Here is a 26,329-nt window from a genome sequence, read left to right as displayed (position 1 = left end):
CTTGTGACCCACCCTACAGTACATAGCATGTGTGTCACACCTGGACACAATTGCAGAAGTCACAGTCACAAAAAAGGGACACAGTCTGTGGCAGTGGACACTGCACTCACCTGATAACCTGGTCGCCCATACAGCATGGGGTACCGTGGGAGGATCACATCCACCAAAGCCATGTTCTCCTCCAGGGTGAATGGCTGTGACCTCTCCACAGCCCTTGACATGGTTCCAGGGAATCAGTAGCAGCAGCTGGGTCGTGGAATACAGAGATGTGCAGGCAAGGATGTATGTCGTTACAACACACACTTTTACAACGCATGCACTTACAACGCATTTTTTACAACGCAAAATCCATTACAACGCACTACACTTACAACGCATGACACTACAACGCATTTTAAAAAACTACCTTTACAACGCATACCATTACAATGCATAATAGTAAATTGCATTTAAGGTAAGTATTAGATAGTATAGGGGTAAAAATTACTATTCTAACTCCAGGGGGTGCAACAGTAGGGTAAGTGTTGGATAGTATAGGGGTAAAAATTACTATTCTAACTCCAGGGGGTGCAACAGTATGGTAAGTGTGGGATAGTATAGGGGTAAAAATTACTATTCTAACTCTAGGGGGTGCAACAGTAGGGTAAGTGTTGGATAGTATAGGGGTAAAAATTACTATTCTAACTCCAGGGGGTGCAACAGTAGGGAAAGTGTTGGATAGTATAGGGGTAAAAATTGCTATTCTAACTCCAGGGGGTGCAACAGTAGGGTAAGTGTTGGATAGTATAGGGGTAAAAATTGCTATTCTAACTCCAGGGGGTGCAACAGTAGGGTAAGTGTTGGATAGTATAGGGGTAAAAATTGCTATTCTAACTCCAGAGGGTGCAACAGTAGGGTAAGTGTTGGATAGTATAGGGGTAAAAATTACTATTCTAACTCCAGGGGGTGCAACAGTAGGGTAAGTGTTGGATAGTATAGGGGTAAAAATTACTATTCTAACTCCAGGGGGTGCAACAGTAGGGTAAGTGTTGGATAGTGTAGTGTAATATTATGCGTTGTAATGGTAGGCGTTGTAATGGAATGCGTTGTAAAGGTAGTTTTTAAAAATGCGTTGTAGTGTCATGCGTTGTAAGTGTAGTGCGTTGTAATGGATTTTGCGTAGTAAAAAATGCGTTGTAAGTGTAGTGTGTTGTAAAAGTTGCGTTGTAAAGGTTGTTCCCCTGCAGGCAAGTGCACCCTCATGGGACCTGGCTGCCTTATATCTGCCTTGCTGGCCCATCTCATGCACAGGAGTACAGAGTGATTGGTCACTCACATTTGCATCCTATGTTTCCTCCAATCCCTTCAAACCTAGCAGTCTGTGGGTTCTCTATCGGTTTCATTCTCCTGCATGATGTCAGCCCCACAAACACATTGCAACAAAGTAGAAGAATTCCAACTGACTTCTGCTGTGCACCTTCCAGAACAATTTTGAAATTTGAACTTGGTCTCCATGACAACCAGCATGCATGTATGCCTTAATACTTGTCCCCTATGTAATTTTCAGCGTCACACACAGGTACGGTGTGTTTAGGGGCCCTAGGGCACCCCAAATGCATTGCAACGGCCCCTACACGTGTGCCTACGTTCACTATCATTATGGGTGTCCTCGCGTATGCGTACTCATAGTGATAGTGAGCGTACATGCGAGTGTACGCTCACTATCACTATGGGTGTCCTCGCGTATGCGTACTTGTAGTGGTACGGGCCGTACACACGCATCCACGCTCACTATCAGTATGGGTCTGCTCGCGTATGTGTACTCGTAGTGATAGTGAGCGTAGATGCGTGTGTACGGCCCGTACCACAACGAGTACGCATACGCGAGGACACATATAGTGATAGTGAGCGTAGATGCGTGTGTACGGCCCGTACCACAACGAGTACGCATACGCGAGGACACCCATAGTGATAGTGAGCGTACATGCGTGTGTACGGCCCGTACCACAACGAGTACGCATACGCGAGGACACCCATAGTGATTGTGAGCGTACATGCGTGCGTACGGCCCTATCACTATGGGTGTCCTCGCGTATGCGTACTCGTAGTGGTACAGACCGTACAAATGCCTGTAAGCTCGCCATCACGATGGGTACACATACGGCAGCACTCCCATAGTGATTTGGGAACGTACACAGGCCCTCTTAGCAGCAGTATGGCGGTTTTTACACATCACAGTGGTGATAGGCGGCACACAGGTAGGAATAGGGCGGACATACCTGTCCATGGATGGGCATACTTGTCCATGGATGGACATCAAGCCATTGTCTGTGCATTACTACATGTGTGGGGCACAGGTGTGACAGGCTGTGATGTGGAACATTACTCCTGAGTGGAGAAGGCACCAGATGTATGATGAGATGTGTACAGGTGTACTGTGTGACGGTGCAATGTGTGCCAGGCATGCCCTTGACTCCTTTGACATGTGTGCATGTCGTACTGCACCCTTGGGGTGAGCGTCACTGGCATGGCACGGACACCAACACACGGAAGTGTCCCCTGATGCCCGGTACAGGGGTTACCACACCTGCCTTGTCACTACCCACGGTGCACAATGTGACTATGTCATGTATGTGTGGGGGCTTCCCATCAGGTTGATGTTGGAGCACCCTCAAAAGCTGCAGCTGTTGCAGCAACCAACATGTGTCTGTGTGTAGATTGACATTGCACACTGTTCCGCACACCATGCCACATGTGGTATCGGATGTGAGGTGCACATGTATGCATGGGACACGGAGTAGTGTGACAAGGACATGTCTGCATCCTCACAATGATTGTGTGGTGAGTCATGACATGTGCACCTTCATGGCAAGGTGTGTGGGCTGTCCTAGTGTAATGTCATGTGACCTGTGGCTCTAGTGTTCCGCTACCAGTCTCTGCAATCGGCATCCTACTTCTGCTGATGTGTGGGCGTATGTCACTCCTGTGTTGCGTCTGGTTGTTCACTTGCACTGGGACACAGCTATTCCCATGGCATGGCATGGGGAGGTTCTCAATCTCCGTGTGTAGCTGGGTCTTGGTAGGAGTGTCACCTGCCAGCCATACGTGTCCTGGGCATGTAGCACATACGTGACTCCCTATGTAGCATATGTGTATTGACAGATTAACATGTGCTCTGTACATATAAATTGTTGTTGTGGTGCACTCACTCTTCCTTGTCACTTCCAAAATACTGCAGAGCGCCGCCTCTTCCCCGAGCAATGCCGGACTTGGCTGACATGCGGGAGAATGATCGGATCCGGTGCTACCGCTTCCCACGACGGTTGATTCTGGAGTTGACGGCGAGACTGGCACCACACCTGGAACCGCAGCACAGGTATCCTACGGCACTGACACCCCAGCTGAAGGTAATGGCAGCCCTACATTTTCTTGCCACGGGTACCTTTCAATATACCATAGCTCATGTTGGTGGCATGTCCCAGAGCATGTTCTGCCGTGTGCTGCATGATTTCTTAGAGGCCATGTTGATTCACCTGGATGACTTCATCAAGTTCCCAAACCCTGAACAGTTGACTGCGGTCAAGCGTGGATTCTATGCCCTGGGAGGGATGCCCCATGTCATTGGGTCCATAGATGGGACACATGTAGCTTTGGTACCACCACACGCACGGGAGGTAGCGTACCGCAATCGGAAGCACTACCACTCCATCAATGCCCTTGTGGTGTGTCAGTCCAACATGTTGATTTCACATGTCTGTGCTCGTTTTCCAGGATCAGCACACGATGCCTACATCATGAGGTGTAGCAGGATGCCTGAAATGATGATGCAGCTGCGCAACGAAAGAGCATGTGTTGTTGGTGGGTACAGTCTGTCAGTCCTGTATTTTGCATAGCCTACCAGCACGACCGCTTCACCAGTTCTAACGATGTCCATGTGCTTCCCATGTAGGGGACGCTGGCTATCCCAACATGCCATGGCTGCTCACACCTCTCCGCAACCCCATCACGCCGGCCCAGCTCCGCTACAACACCGCCCATGGCCGGACAAGGCGAGTGATAGAGAGGACGTTTGGCCTGCTGAAGAGCCGCTTTCGGTGCCTCCACAAGACCGGCGGCGCCCTCCCATATGCCCCTGCGAAGGTCTGCAAAATCTTCATGGTCTGCTGTATGCTGCACAACATGGCAGTTGAGAAAGCTGTGCCACTCATCCTGGATCAAGATGAAGAGGACCATCCACCCGTGGAGGACGAAGGGCTTGGCAATGGGGCTAGTGATGTGGAGGATGTGGAGCCGCAGGAGGACATCCGGACTCGGCTCATACACGACTTCTTTGCTTAGTGGTGAGTACCAGTGTCTGAGTGTGCACGCATTTGTCCCCGTGTGGCATGTGTTGTGATGTGTGTGTCCACCTGCATGTATGGCACGTGAGTCAGAGGTGTGTGTGGGTGTGTCACTGGAATGATGGTGGCAGTCATGGTTGTATTTCCCCAGTCATAATTGTGACCTAGCATGTTGTCATCCTTACATGTGTCGAGTACATGCACATGCAAGTGGCTGTGCTTTTTGTGGCTGACTTCTTGTGTGTCTCTCTTCCCCAGGTACTTGCGCATGCCGTCTGCTGGTTGCATTGTTGTGGCACTGCTATTCCTCATGGACACGTCATCGTGGGCTGACTCAGCGTTACAGGCACGGACACGTTTGGAAGTCTCCATAGGGTAAGGGATGCATCAGGGGTGTATTGGGTGTGGCAGTTGTTCACGATGTATGCACACTGCCCCTGTCGATGTTTGGTTCCTCTGCAGCCATGTAGCATCTGCATGGGACACGACATGCAGCAGTGTACACCTGAATAGATGGTCTGACTGGTTGACAGTCATCAGTGATGGGATAGTGGATTGTGATGATGGCATCAATGTGTGTGACACTGCCCTCGGACACATACGGTTAGCATTGGCTTGACATGGTGTGGGACTTCCACATCAGCGGATCTATGGTGTATGGCAGGCTCTCCGTGAGCAGCTGTGGGTGTTTAGCTCTTAGCCGACGCTTGTGTGCCACTTCCATGGCTAACACGCATTTGTGCTGCAGAAGGGGGGTGCCAGTGTTGGACCCACATGTTACTCCACAAGATGGTTTCATGTGTACTTCAAGTTGCCTCTGCACTCCCGAAAACATGACTAATAAAGGTGTCCCTATGCCTCCAAGGTGCCTCTTCTCCGTCAATGCTGGTGTGTTGCCACGGTGCATCCAGCATGTCTGGCATGGTATTCCCTGATTGTGGCTATGTGTCAATGTGTCGAGTAGCAAGATGCAAGCTGTGTGTGGGGGCTGAGACTGTGTAGTGGGCATGATGTCCATGACTGTGTGGGTATTGTGACATGTGCCATCCCCATGCATCCAACGTTGGCCAGGCCCCCATTCTCTGCATCCACCGGACTCAAGCTTGCAGGACATGGTTCTGCCACCTGTCTACACATACCTGGGTGCCCCCCAGGACACTCCACATGATCCCTGACCTCTGCGCATGACTGTTGCTGTACTCAATGTGTCTGTCGGCACGGTTGTGCGGCCACCCCCTCAGCTGGTTGGGCCCATCACGGGTGTGTATGGTGCTCCATGTCTGTCTTGCCTAAGACACTGTGACCCGTGTGTCCTGTGCCAGACTCAGGCCCCAGGGTGTGGATGGTTGAAGTCAAAAGATAACTCAGGCATGTTTAGACTTTACAAGACACATGTAAGGTAATAATGCAACCAGCAGGCATCTTCTCTTCATGGTGTGATTTTTTATTTTTGTGGGGGGGTATGACGTGAGGGGCTTTCCGGGAGTTTGGAATCCAAAGTTCAGTAGGGGAGTTGGTGTCCTTGCCATTGGAAATCCTCATAGTCCATGCCACAGTCTTTGGCAACATTGGTCAGACAGTGACCAGCAGGGCCATGTGGCAGAGAATGTCTCTTGATGCTGTGATGCTGTTGCTCCAGTGGGCCAGGTGCCAGGCCGGGTGTCCTGGGAGATGGTGATGTTGCACCGACCCTCACGGTCTTTTCCGTGGACAACCCGCCCTCCTGCGGGGACCCTCAGAAGCAGGCCGTGACGACGTCTGGGATGCTCCATCGGATGTTTCCTCCTCCTCCTCCTGATCCCTCCCTGTGGGTGGTGATGTTCTCCGCCTTCTGGCACAGGGAGGGTCGGCCATGTTGACGGCCATCCGACGGAGTGTATCGTGAATCCCCTGGAACGCCGTCACTTGCTCAGCCTGTCTGTCCTCCATCCTCCGTTGGTGTCGCAGTAGACAGGCATGTTGCTCCGCATGTTGCTGGGCCTGCTGGGTCTTTATCTGATCGAGGGTCCCCTTGATCTCATTGAGGGTGGACACAACCTGGGCCATGCCCGTGGTGTCCTGCCGGTATGTGTCCATGATGTTTCGGACATGGGCAAATACCGGTTCCCCAGCCAACTGGTCAGGCTCGCGCCTCCGCCGTCCTCCACTCCCACCACCCCTGCCCACTTGCACCTGGCCTGCCCTTGTGGGCACATTGGGTTTACGGGACCCCTGAGGGGTGGCATTGGCGTTGTCACCTGCCTCCTCCTGGGTGCCCGGGACACCGTGTCCCTCCTGGCCAGCCTGGCTGCATTGTGGTGTTGGGGCAGGGATCCTGGGTGTCTCCTGGGATGTGGCAGGAGTGGGGGTGGTGGTTGGCACAGTTGTACCTGACGCAGGTGCTGCAGGTGGTTGGACACCAGAGGGGCCAGGTCGGTCGGGGTCGTCCACAGAGTGGTGAGAGTGGTCGCTGCCGGTGGGATCAGGCTCCTGCAGATCCGGGTCCTGTGAGTGTTCCCCCCCAGTGTTGGGGGGTGAACCACGACATTGACTTGTGTGTGAGAGAGACAATGTTAATTTTGGTCCATGCAACATCCATGTTTCATCAGTTTCAAAGTTGGGACATTTCCTCTTGGAATTGGGATCTGTCTTGCATTCCACTCACAGTGCACTTGTGCATGGGTGTGTCCCTTGGGCACCACTTTGGCCCCTTTAACTATGTGTGGCAGGGTCTTACTTGCTGCGTCAAGTGTGACTGCAGTCAGCAGTGGAGTGGGCAGGTGTGGCGAGCCATGCATTGGCGCCTTCCGTGTAGCACTGTACATGTGCACATGGAGTGGATCCACACACTTATATGATCCAGGTAGCTGTCGTTGTGCTCGTGAACAGGTTGTGACATGGCCCTGTGTTTTGCCATGGGGAAGAGGGGGGGTTCTGGCACTGGCCACCCTTGTCTACATGCACGCAGTCTACCTGCTGACGAGCAGACATTCGCACACGCCACACGGCTGATTTGCTCTCCCTGTGTCTCGCTCCCTTTCTGTCCCCCTCTCCCTCCCTCTCTGTCCCCCTCTCCCTCCCTCTCTGTCCCCCTCTCCCTCCCTCTCTGTCCCCCTCTCCCTCCCTCCGTGTGTCAGCCTCCTCCCTCTGTCCGTCTCCCTGTGTCTCCCTCCCTCTCTATCCCCCTCTCCCTCCCTCTCTGTCCTCCTCTCCCTCCCTCTCTGTCCCCCTCTCCCTCCCTCTGTGTGTCAGCCTCCTCCCTCTGTCCGTCTCCCTGTGTCTCCCTCCCTCTCTGTCCCCCTCTCCCTCCCTCTCTGTCCCCCTCTCCCTCCCTCTGTGTGTCAGCCTCCTCCCTCTGTCCGTGTCCCTGTGTCTCCCTCCCTCTCTGTCCCCCTCTCCCTTCCTCTCTGTCCCCCTTTCCCTCCCTCTGTGGGTCAGCCTCCTCCCTCTGTCCGTCTTCCTGTGTCTCCCTCCCTCTCTGTCCCCCTCTCCCTCCCTCTGTGTGTCACCCTCTGTCACCTCAGGCCAGCTTCCTGGGCACACACTGTTAGCAGATCTTTGAATGGCCCTTGGCTTGTTGAAGTGAGTTTGTTTCTGATCTCCAGGCACCCATTGGGTGTAGTGTCTGTGTGTGCGCTGCTGTTGTGGTGGTGTGTGCTGCCACTCTTTCACAATGTTGGCTGTTCATCAGCTGCTGTCATGTGCAAAACAGTGCCTTCATCCCCATGTGTTGATGCAAGGCGTCCGCCATTTGCTGGCGAGTCTTTCCTGTGTGGGGACACAGTGTTTGTCTGGCTGTGACCTAGGCCATATGGGCAGAGGGCATTGTTGTCTGCTTCGGAGTTGCACTATGTGATTTTTGGGGCCCAGCCTCCCGCCATCCGGGTTACCGTGTCATGTGTTGGTGTCTTCTGTGGCCTGTGACTTGACATTGTCCAGCTGGGTGCATGGGGCATGGTGGCAGCAGTGGCATGTGCGTGTTCATGGAGTGTGGTTGTCATGCGATGGCTTGGGGTGGTTGCGTGCCTGTTAGTGATTTTGGTTGTGGATGACGTTCCCCCCATGTGAGGTGCGTTGTTTGTGTACTCACCCGGGTCTCGGAGTCCTTCTAATCCGTCCACTGCCTCCACCGGCAGTATGGCCATCACCCTCTCCTCCCAGGGCTGGTAGTGTACGGGTCTGCAGGAGGGCCCTCCTCCAGTGGCGTTGGCCTGGTTGTGTTCCTCCTGCATTTTGGCTCGGACCCTCCTCCGCAGATCGTACCACCTGGATTGGCATTCCTGCCTGGTCCTTCTGGTGTCCCCAACAGCATTCACAGCATCGATGATGGTCTGCCACATGGCTGTTTTTGCTGCCATGCTGGTGTTTCTGACCAATGTTCCAAAGAGCTGTGGCTCGACTCTGAGGATTTCATCGACAAGAACCTCCAACTCTCGGTTACTGAACTTTGGATTCTTGGTAGTGGGCATGGTGAGGGGTGTGGGTGTGGATGGTGGGGGGTGTGTGTGGATGGTGGGGGGTGTGTGTGGATGGTTGTGGGTGTGTGGGTGTGGTTGTGCAGGTGTGTGTGTGTGTGAATGTGATGAGGGTGTGTTTGTGAAGGTGGTTGTGTGAAGGTGTGCAAGTGTAAGGTGTGGTGAAGCTTGTAGTAAGGTGCTGTAAGTTGTCTGTGGTGTCTGGCAGCAGTGAGTCTGTTGCAAAGGCTCATGGTTTGTGTGTGTGGGCCCTTTTTATTGGTCCATTGGTGGGTGTGGCTGTGTTTGAACTTTGGGTGGGTGTGATATAAGGAGTGGTGGTGTTTAGGGCCTCTGTTTGTATTTGGCAGTTGCAGGTCAGTGTATGTGTTTTTTTAGTGTTTGTTGGCCATGTTTAGTGGCTTTGTGCCATTCGAATAGTGTATTCTTGTGTTGTTTTGTTTTGTCCTGGTTGTGTACGTGCGTTTTGAGCGTGTGTACGGTGTGTAGATGGGCCCTATGGTTGTACGGTGCTGTCCTTGTGTGTGGCTTGGTACGACTCGTACATGCGGTTGTGATATTGGGGCATGGGGTGCGCTCCGTACTTAGGAGGTTGTGGTGGGGGTGCGACTGGAACGTACTGGGGTGTACATAGACGGTGGTACGACACGTACAGGGGTGGGGGTCCGACTGGAACGTACTGGGGTGTACATAGACGGTGGTACGACACGTACAGGGGTGGGGGTAGGACTCGGACGTACTGGGGTGTAGGTACACGGGGGTACGACACGTACAGGGGTGGGGGTAGGACTCAAACGTACTGGGGTGTAGGTACACGGGGGTATGACACGTACAGGGGTGGGGGTAGGACGAACGTACAGGGGTGTGGGTACACGGTGGTACGACACGTACAGGGGTGGGGGTACGACTCGAATGTACAGGGGTGTGGGTACACGGGGGTACGACACGTACAGGGGTGGGGGTACGACTCGAACGTACAGGGGTGTGGGTACACAGGGGTACGACACGTACAGGGGTGGGGGTACGACTCGAACGTACAGGGGTGTGGGTACACGGGGGTACGACACGTACAGGGGTGGGGGTAGGACTCGAACGTACTGGGGTGTAGGTACATGGGGGTATGACACGTACAGGGGTGGGGGTAGGACTCGAACGTACAGGGGTGTGGGTACACGGTGGTACGACACGTACAGGGGTGGGGGTACGACTCGAACGTACAGGGGCGTGGGTACACGGGGGTACGACACGTACAGGGGTGGGGGTACGACTCGTACGTACTGGGGTGTACATAGACGGTGGTACGACACGTACAGGGGTGGGGGTATGACTCGAACGTACTGGGGTGTACATACATGGGGGTCGGACACGTACAGGGGTGGGGGTACGACTCGTACGTACTGGGGTGTACATACATGGGGTCGGACACGTACAGGGGTGGGGGTACGACTCGAATGTACTGGGGTGTACATACATGGGGGTCGGACACGTACAGGGGTGGGGGTACGACTCGAACGTACTGGGGTGTACTTAGACGGTGGTACGACACGTACAGGGGTGGGGGTAGGACTCGAACGTACTGGGGTGTAGGTACACGGGGGTACGACACGTACAGGGGTGGGGGTACGACTCGAACGTACTGGGGTGTACATACATGGGGGTCGGACACGTACAGGGGTGGGGGTACGACTCGTACGTACTGGGGTGTATATACATGGGGGTCAGACACGTACAGGGGTGGGGGTACGACTCGAACGTACTGGGGTGTACATACATGGGGGTCGGACACGTACAGGGGTGGGGGTACGACTCGAACATACTGGGGTGTACTTAGACGGTGGTACGACACGTACAGGGGTGGGGGTAGGACTCGAACGTACTGGGGTGTAGGTACACGGGGGTACGACACGTACAGGGGTGGGGGTACGACTCAAACGTACTGGGGTGTACATAGACGGTGGTATGACACATACAGGGGTGGGGGTACGACTCGAACGTACTGGGGTGTACTTAGACGGTGGTACAACACGTACAGGGGGGGGTACGACTCGAACGTACTGGGGTGTACATACATGGGGGTCGGACACGTACAGGGGTGGGGGTACGACTCGAACGTACTGGGGTGTACTTAGACGGTGGTACGACACGTACAGGGGTGGGGGTAGGACTCGAACGTACTGGGGTGTAGGTACAAGGGGGTACGACACGTACAGGGGTGGGGGTACGACTCGAACGTACTGGGGTGTACATAGACGGTGGTACGACATGTACAGGGGTGGGGGTCCGACTGGAACGTACTGGGGTGTACATAGACGGTGGTACGACACGTACAGGGGTGGGGGTAGGACTCGAACGTACTGGGGTGTAGGTACATGGGGGTACGACACGTACAGGGGTGGGGGTACGACTCGAACGTACAGGGGTGTGGGTACACGGGGGTACGACACGTACAGGGGTGGGGGTAGGACTCAAACGTACTGGGGTGTAGGTACACGGGGTATGACACGTACAGGGGTGGGGGTAGGACTCGAACGTACAGGGGTGTGGGTACACGGTGGTACGACACGTACAGGGGTGGGGGTAGGACTCGAACGTACTGGGGTGTACATACACGGGTGGGGGTTCGACACGTACACGGGTGTACATACAGGGAGGGGGTGTACATTAACGGGGAGTACGACTCGAACGTATGGGTGCTGGGGGGAGTGTTTGGCGCGTATGCGGGCACATATCTCCATGGTTGCAATGGGAGTTCGGTGCGGACGGTGTTTTTACCATACGGTTGTGAGTTCGGACGCACGGGTGGGATCGTGATTCCTCGGTCGGACTTGACTTTTCACGTTTGTACGGTAAATCGTCCGAGGACGTGTCGGACACATTTTCAGACCCGAGGACGTGTGGGGAATGATTCCAAATGCGGTTCGTATGGACTTTTTACCATGCGAATCGTGATTGCCAGTTCGTACGGCACTTGTACTATTCGTACGGTAAAAAGACCGGATACGAGTCGCACGGGGAATTTTTGTACCGGATCGTAATCGGCACCAAAGTCTTCTGGAATATGTGACAGCCATTTATTTTTCAGGTCTTTAAGGAGGTGTCATCTTGGAGGCTCTAAAGGTATGTAGATATGAGATTCAACATGAATTATTCTTTTGAGTTTTCTTGGAAGGTCGGGAGGTCTGAATTGTGCAATTTCAGAAGTCTCCTAATGGATCTTTTACGTTTTAAGAATTTTTTTAATTCAATAGGGGGAAGGTTGTGTCATGACTTCAAGCCAGCACAGGGGATGGGGATTAGTGTTGTACCTAGATCTCCAATGGAGTTAACGCCTCTTTTGGCCCATTGTTTCCAGAAGAGTGTTCTGCCTTCTAGTTTGGTTTTATGATTATGCCATAGAGAGGCCATGGTAGAGTCAGCAAGATGTTTGAACAGTGTTTTGTCAATGCGTAGAAGGGCTGCTACCCTATCCGCTATTATGGGGGAAAAGTGGGCCATGGGTAGTTTTATGAGGTTGCGGATAGCTAGTGTGGATTTTAGCTGGATGGGGAGAGTAGTTGGGATTCAATTTGCAACCAAGGGAGGCATGGGGGTGGAGTGCATGGTCTTGTTAAGCCACCAATTACCCTAGGCAGCTAGGAAAACCTGTTGGTATCTATGGAAGTCTGGTATGTTTAGGACACCCCTGGTTTTGTTCAGTTTTTGGATGGGGCTGGCAATCCTATCCCTCTTCCTTTTCCATATGAACTTCGAAATAGCTTTGTTCACTGCATTAAAGAAGTGGTTAGATAGGTTTATGGGAAGTATGTTTGATAACAATTTGACTAGAGGAGCTGTCATCATTTCCAAAGTGTATGCCCTGCCCCACCAAGTTAGGAGTTTTGGAGACCAGTAGGATAATAGATAATTTAATTTTGGAAAGTGTTTTACTCTCATTGATTGAGATGGAGGCATGTAGGTTTTTGCAAACCAGATGCTTAAGTATTCGAGCACCTCAGGTTGCCATTTCAGGCTGGAGTTGTCAAGAATCATCGCAGGTGTACAGTGGATAGTCATGGGGAAGATTTCCATTTTGGAGCAGTTAGGAGTGTAGCCAGATTCCCTAGAGTAGTAGTTGATTTCTGTTATAATGTGTGGGATAGCTTTGTCCGCATCTTCAGTGAAGATCAGAACTGCTTTGGCGTAGGCTGCAACTAACTGCCTGCCCGATTGAAATTGGACATCTTTGATGTTGCCATTCACTTTTAGGGAGCGTAAGAGGGGTTCAATAACTAATAGGACTATGAAGGGAGAGAGGGGGCATCCTTGTCTAGAACCTTGGGCTAAAGGAAATAAGTTGAATAGGCAGCTGTTTATCCTGACTTTCGCACTGGAATTGCGCTAAGAGCCATCACCATTCCGACAAAGTTCTCGCCTAGTTGGAATTTGCAGAGTGCCTCATGTAGGACGGTCCTAGATACCTTATCAAAGGCTTTTTCCACTTTGAGAGTCATTGCCATGGTGGGTTAGGAAGATGACTGAGCGTTTTCAAGGGCGTGGCAGAAGACACAGATGCTATTGGCAGATAGCCTGCCTTTCAGAAATTTAGTTTGGGTTGGGGTTTTGAGTTTTACTATCACTTTCTCTTGTCTTTGTGCCAAGATTTTGGCATATAACAGTCAATATTGAATAATGCTATTGGCCTGTAGTTTTTGAAATCCAGTGCTATCTTTCCTTCTTTCTGTATAACTACTGTGGTGTCGGAGGCCGGACCAGGGATGCAGCTGGTGGATGCGTACGAATGGAACAGGGCAAGTAGAGGTTCCGCTAGTGTGGCGGAAAATGTTTTGTAGAAGGTCACTGTGTACCTGTCCAGACCTGGAGCCTAACCTGGCATGAGGGATTTAACGGGCAAGTAGATTTTGGAGCATTGAGCAGGGATCTGTCCTCTGCTGAGGCTGATAGGAGTGAGGAGGTGTTCAGGTACAAAACGCAATCTTTTGGGTTGATTGTATTTTTTGGAGTATAGAGGTCAGCGTAGAAATTATGGAAGCTGTCTAGAATCTTAGGATGGGAGGTACTGTGGGGCCTGATTTGTTTTTAATGGCTGTGGTGATGGTTTTGTTTTTGGAGTATTTCAGAAAATTAGCGAGAGCCTTCCCGACTTTGTTTCTAGTGGTCGATTTCTCCGCGTTGACAATGTCTACCCATTTCTGCGCTCTAATACTTATTATTTAGTTGTAATCATATTGTTGTTTGCGCAGCTTAGGGAAGTCTTGGGAGCCAGCGGAATGTCTGATGGGTTCGTTTAAGGACTTGATCTATGAGTCAATAGAGTTGAGAAGATTAATCAGGGAATTTTTTCTGGAAGCAGCTAGGTTAATTAAGTTGCCTCTGAGAGGGGCTTTCAGGTCATCCCATCTAACTGAGTCCAAAGTGTAACCTGAGTTTTTTTGCAGGAATTGTTGGATTGTTTTGCTATTTTTTTATTTAGAAAGTCGTCCTCCAGGAGTGCGTCATTAAGGCACCAACTTTTTGGGGGTGGGTGAATATCTGTGAGTGAAAGATCAAGCGATATGCATGCATGGTCACTAATTAGTATGGGCTCAATCTTGGGGATCTGTGTCGCGCAGACTGAAAATGTATCCATTAGAATGTAATCAATTCTCATAAAGGTATGATGTGAGGAGGAGTAAAATGTCTAGTCACTACCACTCGGATGGAATAGTCTTGCGGTGTCGATTGGATTGTTGTTCTTGAAGCATAGTTTCATCTGTTTGTGAGACCTGCTGCTATGAAATTTATGTGAGGAGATTCTATCTGGGACACTGTCCATTGGAAGGTTGAAGTCCCCCCCATGATGATGCCAACCTTATACTGGATTTCAGAGAAGTGCTTATCAAGGTCCTGCCAAAGGTGAGCAAATTATTGTTATGAGTGTAGATATTTACTACAGCAATCTCTCTGTCACTGAACATTGTCCCTGCTGGTCAGGTGAGTGGGAAAGGATGAATATCCTGGATTTTTTTGCGATGAAGGTGATGACTCCAATGGCGCTCCTGATTTTAAATGGCCCATCATGAACTATCAGGGATAGGTTTGGCTTTCATTTAGAGATCTGTCTAAAATATTTTAAAAAACACATTCTGCAGTGACCAATAATAGAAATAAAGAAATAAGGAAAGAAATCAATCAGCTCAATCTTCATTTATATTTTCCTTTAAGTACAAGCACTAATAGAATCTGCTATTTGGATTAGGCGTAAAAGATTAATAAATGGGCATCTAGAGACATGTTTATTTTAAAAACCCACAGCAGTATACAGCGTGCTACATGCACAGAGCTACTACTCAAGTACTCAAGTGCAGCATACCCTCTGGGCAGGGCCACTAGAATTATGCAGCAGAGGAGATTCAAATTATGCAGCAGTATTGACTACATTTTACCTCAAGAATAGGCAATTTAAGAGGCCTACATTTTGTGTTAGTATTATCTCATTCTTTTGCGATTTTTACACATGTTAACGCTATCTGGGCAAACGTTTTATATAATTAGTACCATTTTGACACCCAAATGCAGAGATAAGCATTAGAAAGTTGTCAGCCAACCTTTGATAAGGGCTTCTACTACATAACAACACGTGTTGCTGCATTTTTAGTAACGTTTGATGCTTTTGAGCTAGAATCAATATTTTTACAGCAATTTGCAGATTATGCGACAGATGATGGAATATGTGGCAAATGTGGTAAATTCATATTTGTGTGGAAAAATCCCACAACCAGAAAATCGCATCATTTTAGTTTCCCTGCCAATTGGAAACTATCCTGTGCCCATAGAATCTACAGCACCAAAGAAGCCTTTACGCAAGAGATCAATTCCATGTTTACTGGGTTTAAAGAGCAAGGGTAAGCAGGCGATAATTTGAAGGATGGTGTGAAAAAAAGTAAGAGGTGTAACATTTAGGACTTGAAAGGAGGATTTCAATAGAACATCACACAGTCTGATTCATCTCCACTTTCAGAGTTGAGAATGGGGAGTGGGCATGCATTTTGATGCCTCCTCCAGACTTTCAATAATGGTATTAAATAACAAGTAACTCTCTGTACATTTGGGTGCATGGATTATGCCACGCTGTTTTGTTCATGTGCAGCAGTTATTTCTATAGGCATGCAACCATATCCAGAGCAAAATTGGTTAATTCAATGCATTGAGGATGAAACTCTATAACTAAGCTCTGTGTGTGTAGTGTCCCTTCCACTTTAACTGCTGGTGATCAGAATTTGTGAGACAGTAAGAATTGTTTTTGCAAATCAATTACACTGTACAGTGGTAATAGTACGAATTTGCCCTTTGTACAGTAGAAGTAAATGGATGAGTGAAAGTGTATTTATGAGTACAATCGTTCTAAGTGACATGTTTTATTTGGACACATTTATTGTAACTGGCATTGCAGTGAGAATAAAGGAGTCCTAATAAGATAACATGCAACTCTCCTAATAATCACAATATCTCTAGATAGTGCATTTACATTACTGTACAAATTAACCCGTTGCTTACTGCTTTAGAAGAAATGAATGAGAGCATTTATAGAGTGCAGTGTTCACTCCAAGGAGCACCTTGACGCTAACGAAAGCGGAGGGGCGGGGGGGGGGTCTGAGGTGAGAAAATTAGTGAGTACAGTCGGGTAGAAAGATCAGATGGGTGATAGCACTATGTGGTCTGGGGCTGCAAAAATACAGGTTTTTAAGAATTTCTTGAACATGGGTTCCCAGTTTCTGTTTTACTTGTGGTTTAGGTTAATTGCATTTCTGAAAACAAATGCACAAGAGAAAATACCATGGCATAAACCATTTATATGAAGAGTAGAATGTACTGTGCACTACTATTTTTAAGGGAGGGGCATTATGACCTAAGGCTTTGCTTCTTGTGGGTTATGACGTCTCCCCACACAGAACACTAGTAACAAACATCACATTACACTTGGGAAGACTGGATAGTTCCCAAGTTGATGTGGAGAGCAACTCCTATATATAGATATATAAGGCACCAGAGACCCTCTGAATCTTGAATGTTGTAGTGTACTCTACATAGTAGGCTCTCCACCTAAACTCGGGAAGTACCCAGCGTTCCTTTCTTCCTTTTTTGCATAATTTATGCCCCACTCTAAGCCTGAAAGGGTATTGTTTTGGCATATATATTCACTGAAAAAAACATAGTTATGGATATCAACACACACAACAGATGCCAGTTTCCACCATGTTGTCCGTAGGCTCTGGATATGGGGCAGTCACTGCAAACACTGTCCCAACAGTGCAGGTGTCCGTGAAATCTGTCGCAGCACCAGGGCATGTGATTGGATGCCTGGCTCTTCATATTCCTTTAAATACTGCTGGTCTGTCTACGCTCTTCCACCGCCCTTAAATCTTGCAAGGGCTGCGCAGCACTTGAAAAATGACCTTGCATCTTGGCGCGCTCGCCACCTCTGCTGAGAACGAGGCGACTGTCGTCATTGCCTCATAAATCCTAGCCTATTCAATTAACACCATTCGCCAGATTTACGCTGTTTTCCAGAGACAGAAAAGAGCCCTTAAATTAAAGAACATTATCATCAATAAATAAAAAACGCATTAGCGAAACAAGCAGAGGACAGCGGCATCTCATCTTTACTTAGGCTGTGATAAAAATTGTTTATCTATCAGCGGGACTTATAAAACTTGCTGTCTTCCCCATCCAGGGCTGGCGCTCAGAAACTGAAAAACATTTACTTCAGCCAGCGATTATCCTCGGCTGGATTAATTCACATCCAGAAGTTAATCAATAAGGCGAGAGCTGCTTTAAGATCATGCTGCTCGGATTGCATTGGCGTCTAAATTCCCCAGTCTTCCTTCCCGCCCTTGGCTTAGAAAAATACTTACAGCAGAAAATGCAGTCTGGCCTATGGGTGAACGAGGCGAGGCTCAGGTAGTCAAATGTGTAAGGTAGACACGTCTAAGATTCACTGACAAGTGTCCAATCAAGTTTTGGACCAATCACGGTTTGTGGACCATATTGTTCTGCTAACCATGGAGATAGTCATTAATGCTAGTTATTGGCCCTTGCAAGATTTACATGTCCGAGCTTAAGGTGAGGGTGCGCAAGAAGTGTCAGGGAAGCTAACAAGAATATTGACTAGGTTTAGGTCTTGAGTTGTGGAATTTCTGCTCTCGGGAAGTTGCATAGACCCATCGCAGTGAGGGACCTCTAGCTACAGGCCATAATGAGCAAGGGAGTCAAGCACAAGGATGTGACATAGCAGCTGGCGCTACTAACTTTGGAACTGTGGAATCATGTTTTTTCCCAAACTCCACTCAGCATCCTGAGATTCTGGGCAAATCACTTAATCTCCTCATGCCTTAAAACAATTGTAACATACTCTGGTTCTTGTGATGGCTGAGGGCTAAATCTGCACTATATTAAAAGTGCAAACTAAGAAATAAATTAAGAACAAGCCTAGACTCCACTTTGTGACTCGAGCAATGAAACTTCTGTAATGTAAATGTAAGTAATTGTCAATTGAAGAGACATGAGAGTCATCACCTAAATTAGCACTCTTGATGGAATGTTGATATTAGTTGTGTGTAATCTGATTTATTGTTATGCTAACATTAGCTATTCTCTTTTGTTTCCTTTCAAAATTGAGTACAATTCTGTATGTGGCAGAAAGAGAGAATGTTGACTTCTTTGACTGTTAGTGGATGTTAGATTGTGTGTATAGGAACTTGTAGCCGTAGCACACATATCCTGCCAGGCCTTGACCCTATTAATCACCTTTTCTGTCCTCCATGGCCAAAAGCTCATAACTGTAGGGCGGGCAGTTAGCAAAATTTAATGACCTCAACAGTGTTAAAAGTTATTAACACCAGCAGCAGAGGGCAATAGTGCTTAAATTATGGCTTATTTTAGAGGTTTTATTAACAACCTATTTGAAGATCAGTCACAATCTGGTAACTTGAAAGAAAGAGCATAAGCAAATGATGTTATCTCAAGTAATACAGTCATGTATGAGCAGGAGCCACTATACAGTTCCTTTAAAAAAAGGCGCAGTGCCCCATCACACTTATGTAAAACAAATTTATGTATGAGGAGAAACTATAGAGTGCCTTTAAAAAGAAAACAATGTCCTTGTCAAAATACAAAGTGGACAATACTAAGAATGTTTATTGTGAGACAGGACACAGGGATCACTGAGGTGATCCCTGATGCATGTTATTCACAATGATATTTTATCGAAAAGCAAGCCATCTATTTTGCAGAAAGTTCATTGAAGCCTGCTAACCAGGCCCCAACGCCAGTGATCTGTCCCTATAAATTATGTATGTGAATTGGTAACCCAATTGGCAAGGACTTTGACCCCCTTATAAGCCCCTGGTAAGTGGTATCAGTGGTACCCAGGGCTTGGGAGTTAAACGGGTCACCATGGCCTGAAGCACTGATTGGGCCACCCTGAGTGACCCAAGTAAACAGATGGCAGCAGGCTTGCCAATGCAGACTGCTGCAGCAGTGCAAATTGCTGCAACTCAACCTTGCCCTCACCATGCGTGGCTAATTCACAGCACTTTTTAAAAAATGTGTCAGTCACTACTAAGTCCGGCCTACTGAGCCCAGGAGGCAGGGTGCATTAAATGAAAGGTGTGGACATATAAGTGCAAGCGTATATGTCCATATAGTAGCCTCTTTCCATTAAGGGCTACTATAAGTGTTCAGGGGCCAAAGGCTGACATGGGCTAGCACAAGGGCACCCTGAGGTTGCCAGCTTCATTATGGTTCCACTGAAATAAGTCATGTTAGGTAGCAAACAACTTGTCTCATTTAACCCAACATTATTCTAAGGCTGGACTTAATGTGACATTCACCCAGGTGACTACCTTAGAGGTTGCTCCAATGTTTCCTGTGCCCTGACTGACAGCCTGCAGCTGCAGCCACCAAGACATGAATCTGACCCCTTGCCAGGGGGTATGATTACTCCCAGGAGACAGAAACCTTGGCCTGCCTGGGAAGGAGGAGACACCTCTCTCCCTGTCAGAATGACTAGTGAAATGGCACATCAAAGTGGTGAGCTTCAAAGCTTGCACCACCCCTGATGTGCATCCAGGATTCCTCCCAGAGGAGGAAACAGCCACCCTCTGCTCCCAGGCACATTTGCTCCCAGTCAGGCAGGAAATTTAGGTAGTCAGGAGGCGTACACCCCCAGAAGCCTAGCAACAGCCCTAGAGTGGGCTACCTTGGCTGTTCAGCCAAGGAAGGGATCTGCCATTTGTAATAGTGGTGGAATAGTGGGTTCTGGGTAGAAAAGATTACACACACCCCAGATGTGGTCACCACAGGGGCAGATTAGCCGCTGGGGCTAGTAGCCCATTGTCTACTTGCACCCAAACCCTAACACCCTTAAATCTAGGATTTAAGGGGCACCCCTGGCACCAGTACCTCAGATCTGATTTGAATTGCAATGAAGGGCAAAGAAGAGATCCGAGGCTGTGACTTCAGGACCTGCCCAAAGCAAAGGTGCTGTATTCTGCACCTGTGGCAACCACCCTTCAACTGCATGACTCTGACACATTCTGGACCAGAGACCCATTCCCCAGGCAAGAGGAACTTTTCTGAGAGCCAAAGGCAACACCAGAACTCCCTTGGAATAGAGGTGCTAGTCTCCTGCTATCCACAGGCACCCCATGCTCCCAGAACCAAAAAAACACTGGCCATCAGGTCTGCCAAGGTATTGTCCAAAAGCAAATGGTTCAGTGCATTGTGGGAAATGTAGCCCTGACTTCCAGCAAGTATAAGGTGATTACCCTTTTCCCCAGACTCCAGGACGTCAAAGAAATTTCAAGCTGAGCTTGTCACTGCCTATGCTTGTTGATGGCCAGTGAAGCTACCACTACCTTTATTCGATGCTGCACCTCGAAAGAAATCAACAGAATCTTTAACTTGCCCCCTCAGTGACACCATTGTCGAATTTTGCATCTGTTTCCTCACCAGCACCTTCTAAGTGGTAAAACAAGCTACCCAGTTGATCCAGCTTCAGCACCAAGGATAGCCAGCGCCAATCTGCACCCGGGCCCTATGAGCCAGGTAAAATTCAACTGACTGTCGTGGCCTGGTCATGGGACCCACATCACCTTATCCCCCAGTAGTTTCCACTAGGATTGATCTACAAGTGACCGATTTTCACCATTGCTTTTCTCCATTGACCACAACGTCAACGTTTTTTTGTGATGAATTGCACTGATTTATTTATCCTTCTAAAATACATAACTCTATTTATAGTCATCCGATTGTGCTCACTTTGGTGTCTTAAATTTATATAAAAATCAGCTTTATTGCTATAAATTGGTGTCGGATTTCCTTAAAATCTTTTCAATTACAGAACATCCATGTTGGAACTCTAAAATGCTTAACACATGTTCCTCTAGTAAAACCGGACTGCTCTGTGACACTCTACCAGTACTGAGCTAGGGATTTATTAGAGTGAATCCAAAGGACCTATTTTGGGGTATTGTGAGAGTATTACATAGTGAAACCAAACCAGCCTCCCTGCATAATACTCCACTTTTCTCAATCATCTCATCAGAAGTGGTCAAAGACTCAAATTTTGATTTCTTTTTTATACCTTAAACGTTTATAGGAGAACAGACAAATCCACACTGGTTATTTATCTTTCACATGTATTTTCTGTTTGTATGTTTATCTTTTGACAAACATATCATTCTTACATAGAAATGACTTTTCCAAATCAGGTAAATACATGAGGAAAACAAATTGTGAGAACTAGAAAAAACTGAGTAATTTGCATACTCTTATAGGTACTTTTCTCAATTAAAGTGTTAAAAGAACAAGGACCTGATCTACAGTTTGGCAAACTGATTAATGTTAGTCAGGGTGATGAAGTACTTAATTTACTCTGTCTCCCTCATTCACCAAACTTAGAGATGTTTGTTGACCCCAGGAACACCTCTATTCAGTGGCAGAAAGTGCCGTCATGGTAGTTACTGTCAATGTTGGAAAAGTTTGAGCTCAGTCAAACATGATAGCCAGCCTCAAACAATTTCAAAGGTTTACATTTTTCAAAAACAAATTCTAGAAGCGGGAGTTTGTTTTTGACAAATGGAAAACTAATGACTCCCACCCCATGGGAATGTGCTACAATGGGGTGGGGGTTATTTTGTTTTATTTTCTACTCTTTTTCATTGTTTCACCTGGTGGTGACAACAGCAAAAAAAGCCATTCTATTTCCCTCTATAAATAGGGCGGACAGTCATATGGCTTACCTCTGGCAGCCTGTACTCCGTTGGGCCATTGGAGGGGTATGTTGATTGTGTGGACCGAGAGTTTGGTGGGGAGGCTACTGCATAACCATTGCAAAAGAGTACCCACTCTGTAACACTCTAAATCAGCCATCAAGTGATTAGTGAGCACATGCTCTAAAACAAGCAATGGAAAATACAATTGGTCTGGCGTTGGCAAACTGGGGTGATGGTCACTTTGAAATATGTTCTACTTAAGGCATATGCAAGAAAAGTAAAAACGTGGAGAGTATATACTTGCAGAACAAATTGAAATATAAAAAAAAATTAACCTTTCATATAATGCACCTGTAAGGAAAGGTGCTTACTAGCAGGCATATGCACTTATAACACGCATATACACCCTTTTCACATTTAATGTATTTCACATTCTTACTGGTGCAAAGAAGATGTATCATATGCTTTGAATTACTGTAACCTGAAGACATACTTTAAACACACAAGATAACTAAAACATTTAACATAGATAAGGAGGAGAATGAAAATAGCATTCACAAGGTAAATAATTGTCTCTCCAAAGTCTCAGTTCTCTCTTATACAATAACGCTGGCCTATGTATCATTGCCATCACATTTTAGATTCCTGAGTGTGCTGTTGAGACCTGGACAAGATATAAGTGTAAGCATTAGATAAGGGTAAAAGAAGAGTAAGTCTCACCTCTGTGTGAAATTTGACTTTGGACCTGCATGGACTGAATGTTCAGTGTAGCCAGGATACACTCTGCATCCTCCAGGGTGGTATTGTTCTCAATGCTACAGTCCAATGAAAGGATAATACACATGGAGCAAAGGTGAATATTCACTGCATTCAGATCCGCACGGCTCAGCACAGTACCCTGAGCAAAAACAGCGAGATTAAATATCACTACAATTCCAGCACAGTGTTGTTATGCATAAGAACGAGCTTGTTGCCTACATGGCACCCCTATGTGGACTGTAAGTTGATGATAATCATGTATCAATCAAGAGATGGAACTCAGTGAGGATCAGGACAGTAGGGCTGTAGTTACTTACGTCAAGCACTGCCAGTTTGGGGAAGTTGTGGATTAATGGCCATTCCCGCTGCATGTAGTCACCAGATCCAACAAACACAATGTATTTCAGCTCCTCGTAGGTGAAATTGCTGGCCCTTAAGGGCATCACAAAGTTTCTCAGGTCAGTCAGCGTGGAGGTGGCGTTTCCAAACAGCCCAACAATTATATGATCCTTCAGATTCAATGCAGCGATATGCTTTCGGCTCTGAAAGGCAGGAAAAACAGATGTTAGGGAAGTCATGTGTAGCTCGGCTATCTTGGGTAAAGTCTTCACAAATGTGGCCCCTTTTGTTTAAGTGCCTTCACCAACGTCATACATAAGCGAAGGTGAACCACATTGCATAGTATAGTCCAACCGGACAAATATTTCCAAAACAAGTAGTTCTTTGATTATTTCTTTTTATTCCAGTTTCATATTGTGTAGATTAATAAAGGAGAGTCCAGTTCTAATGACTCCACATACAGTACAGCCGACGCGTTTCGTCCTAATATAGGACTTCTTCAGGGCAATGATCAGAGATGAGATCAAGTATTTGCTTTAACTGCAAGGGCATCAGGCTCACTATTCGTGATTTCTCCTCTGGTGCGCCGCATAAATATAACCGTAGTCTGCGAGCTAACAATATAGAGCCCACGACTAGCTGGGAAGTGCACGGGACGACCCTCGATACAGGATCAAAGTACCATCAACTTATATTATATTGGATTGCCGAGCTAACTCCTTAAGTAGAAGATCTATAACGTATATAGGTGTCGTGAACGTATCAGCGACCTAAGATATTTTGGTCACAGGCCACAATATAATAGTTGTAAGGGAATTATGCGCTAAGAGACGTCGCTCCAAAAAGAGATCCTTGCTTATCCTCCTGATTAGGTAAAACACAACTCTGATTAGTCTGAGACATAAAGTTTTCCATAATCTAGATATCATGAATAACAGGAGAATTGCTATAAAATTTGGATTTTCTGCAGGAATGTAGTGTCAAAGCTAAAGAAATGGTCTGGGGCTTAGCAGATTTGAGATAGATTCAAGACCGTATTAAGCGTGGTAAGAGGTCATAATTTAAAAGAGAGGTTTTACCCTGGTTTAAGATAGTCTTAAATCAGCACAAACATGAAAATCAGGCCCAATAGTCATCAGATTATTTTAGCCAGGATAAACAGTCTTTATATTGTTTTACATCAGGGAAAATGTCTTCTTAAATAAGACACACCCACTTCACGTCACTAAATCAGACCCATATGTTTAAAAGATCGCATCTTATTTAGAAATACAGTCACACAGCTGTGGCCCGTGCGGGTAAGAGCGGTGGGGGTGGGTGGATTTTGACAGATGACGAGGGTAAATTAATTATTTATTCAATATTCCTTTGTGGTCGTCTGTCGAATCCTCCCCCCCGCAACCCAGCACCACCGCTCTTACCTGCATGGGCCGTGGCTGCAGTCACACACTGACCCTTTCAAAATGCTTAGCATGGATGTAGATCATGATGCCCAGGGATAGTTTGATGAGGCCGACAAGATTTGTACAGAAATTAGATTATTTGTACAGCATTTTCAACTCAGGTCATTTGTGTCAACAACCTCCTTGATTTAAGGTTTAGTGAATCTAAATTATAAATTAGTGTGTATTAAATGCACATTTTTCATCAGCATTTATGCCAAAATATATGCTTATGTGTCAATTAATGAGTGCATCATCCTACAGGAGAGTTCACATGGAGCAAATTAAAATGTGTAAGTAGACTTATTTTTAATAGTGTGGAAGTAAAGATGTTATGCTGCGTTCCGGAACAGGAGAGATAGGAACTGAGGCACATCTATTTAGAAGTGGCACAGATCTGCTTTCTTCCTGCACTGACGCTCTTGTGGCTGCCATGCACCAATGCAGGCACCCTTGTGTCATAGTGCAAGACTGTCTGTGCTATACTCAGTGCAGTGTTTGTGCAGGAAGTGGCTCTATGCTGTAAGCCGTTTTCCTCTTTGTAATTGTGCTGTACAATGCAGCACACATGCAAAGAGGAAAGAACGAGAAGAAAAGAAAACATTTAAGTTAAGCATGTCTCAAGGAGGCACAGGATTTGGGTGCAAGTTCCTTTTTAAAATGATTTGTAGACAGGGTTCTCCATCAAAACCAACAGGCGGCTGTGCTCATGCACCACACATCGAATGCCTCCTTGATGCAAAATAACGTAAAGTAATACAAGGCTATGCACGTTGTGATTTGTGTTGGTTTATAAATCCCAGCAGAAGACTTTATGTTGGGTTGCATTTAAAAACCCAATGCAAACACTTTGTAAATAAAGGACTGAATATCTCTATGTGTGGCACAAGCCCACTTTGACACATCAATTACAACCACCTTCCAATAATGACAATGTTTGCAAAAACAAAGATTTACATGTGTAACAGTTTACCACAGTAAAGTAAAAAGGACATGAGAAAAAGTTTCCTGCCTCACATTTTACACACTGTAATTACTGCACAGGGAAAAAACTCTTAATAGTCGACAGGTCTCTTCCGTGTGATTCCACCCCACTTCACAAATTCAACCTCTTGCATCCCGGATTTAGTTGAAATATGATTTTTTTTTTAAACAATTAAAAACACACAAAGGCATGAACCATATATCCAGAGTGTAATATTCTCCCCATTACAATTGTGGAGGGAAGGAAGGGGCATCATGACTTACTTAAGGCTTCATCTTGTGTGAGGCATGGCCCTGCACCACATTGGGTAACATAATTAATAAATTGCACATGGGGGGGCATGGCTGAGCCCGCAAGATGGTGGCAATTGACCCAATCTGGCAGACCGGCTGGACACGAAAGGACTGTGCAATGCTTTAGGGCTCTGCTGCTGACCCCCCCCCACTGCTCGGACTTTGCCCAATTGAACTGGCGAGCCAAGGAGGACTGGTCACACCAGAGCAGTCATCGTGGCATAAATCGAGGGCCCACTGAAGAAAACTGCCTAGGCTTGGCGACAACCCTGTGCAGCTTGACAGACTTGCTCTGCTGGGGCTGGGAGGGCTCAAGAGCATCTGCAGACTCACACGCTTTGTCACTAGGATGGCCGACTCCCCACCAGAGCCGGCAGCAACACATGGGGGCAACATTGACAGACGACATCCTGTCAAAGGGAAGGCTGGTTGCAGGTGGTGCAAGGCAGTGAGAAGCAAGGCCTCGAACCCCCTGAGGTGGTTGG

The 26,329-nt window shown here is 47.5% G+C and overlaps 1 protein-coding gene across 1 annotated transcript in view; it reads right to left on the bottom strand.

The window, feature by feature from the left end:
* The window catches only part of LOC146785455 (calcium-activated potassium channel subunit alpha-1-like), a 1,319,298-nt gene that overhangs the window by 323,638 nt on the left and 969,331 nt on the right, over positions 1 to 26,329 (bottom strand). The window contains exons 24-25 of the mRNA XM_085633050.1: positions 23,103 to 23,327; positions 22,765 to 22,924 (exon numbers count right to left, since the gene is read on the bottom strand). Coding sequence (XP_085489176.1) covers positions 22,765 to 22,924; positions 23,103 to 23,327 — 385 coding nt within the window. The remainder of the gene's footprint in view (positions 1 to 22,764; positions 22,925 to 23,102; positions 23,328 to 26,329) is intronic.

Source organism: Triturus cristatus, chromosome 11 (assembly GCF_964204655.1).
Source record: "Triturus cristatus chromosome 11, aTriCri1.1, whole genome shotgun sequence".
NCBI classification, from domain to species: Eukaryota; Metazoa; Chordata; class Amphibia; order Caudata; family Salamandridae; genus Triturus; species Triturus cristatus.
This window is presented reverse-complemented; position numbering and strand designations above follow the sequence as displayed.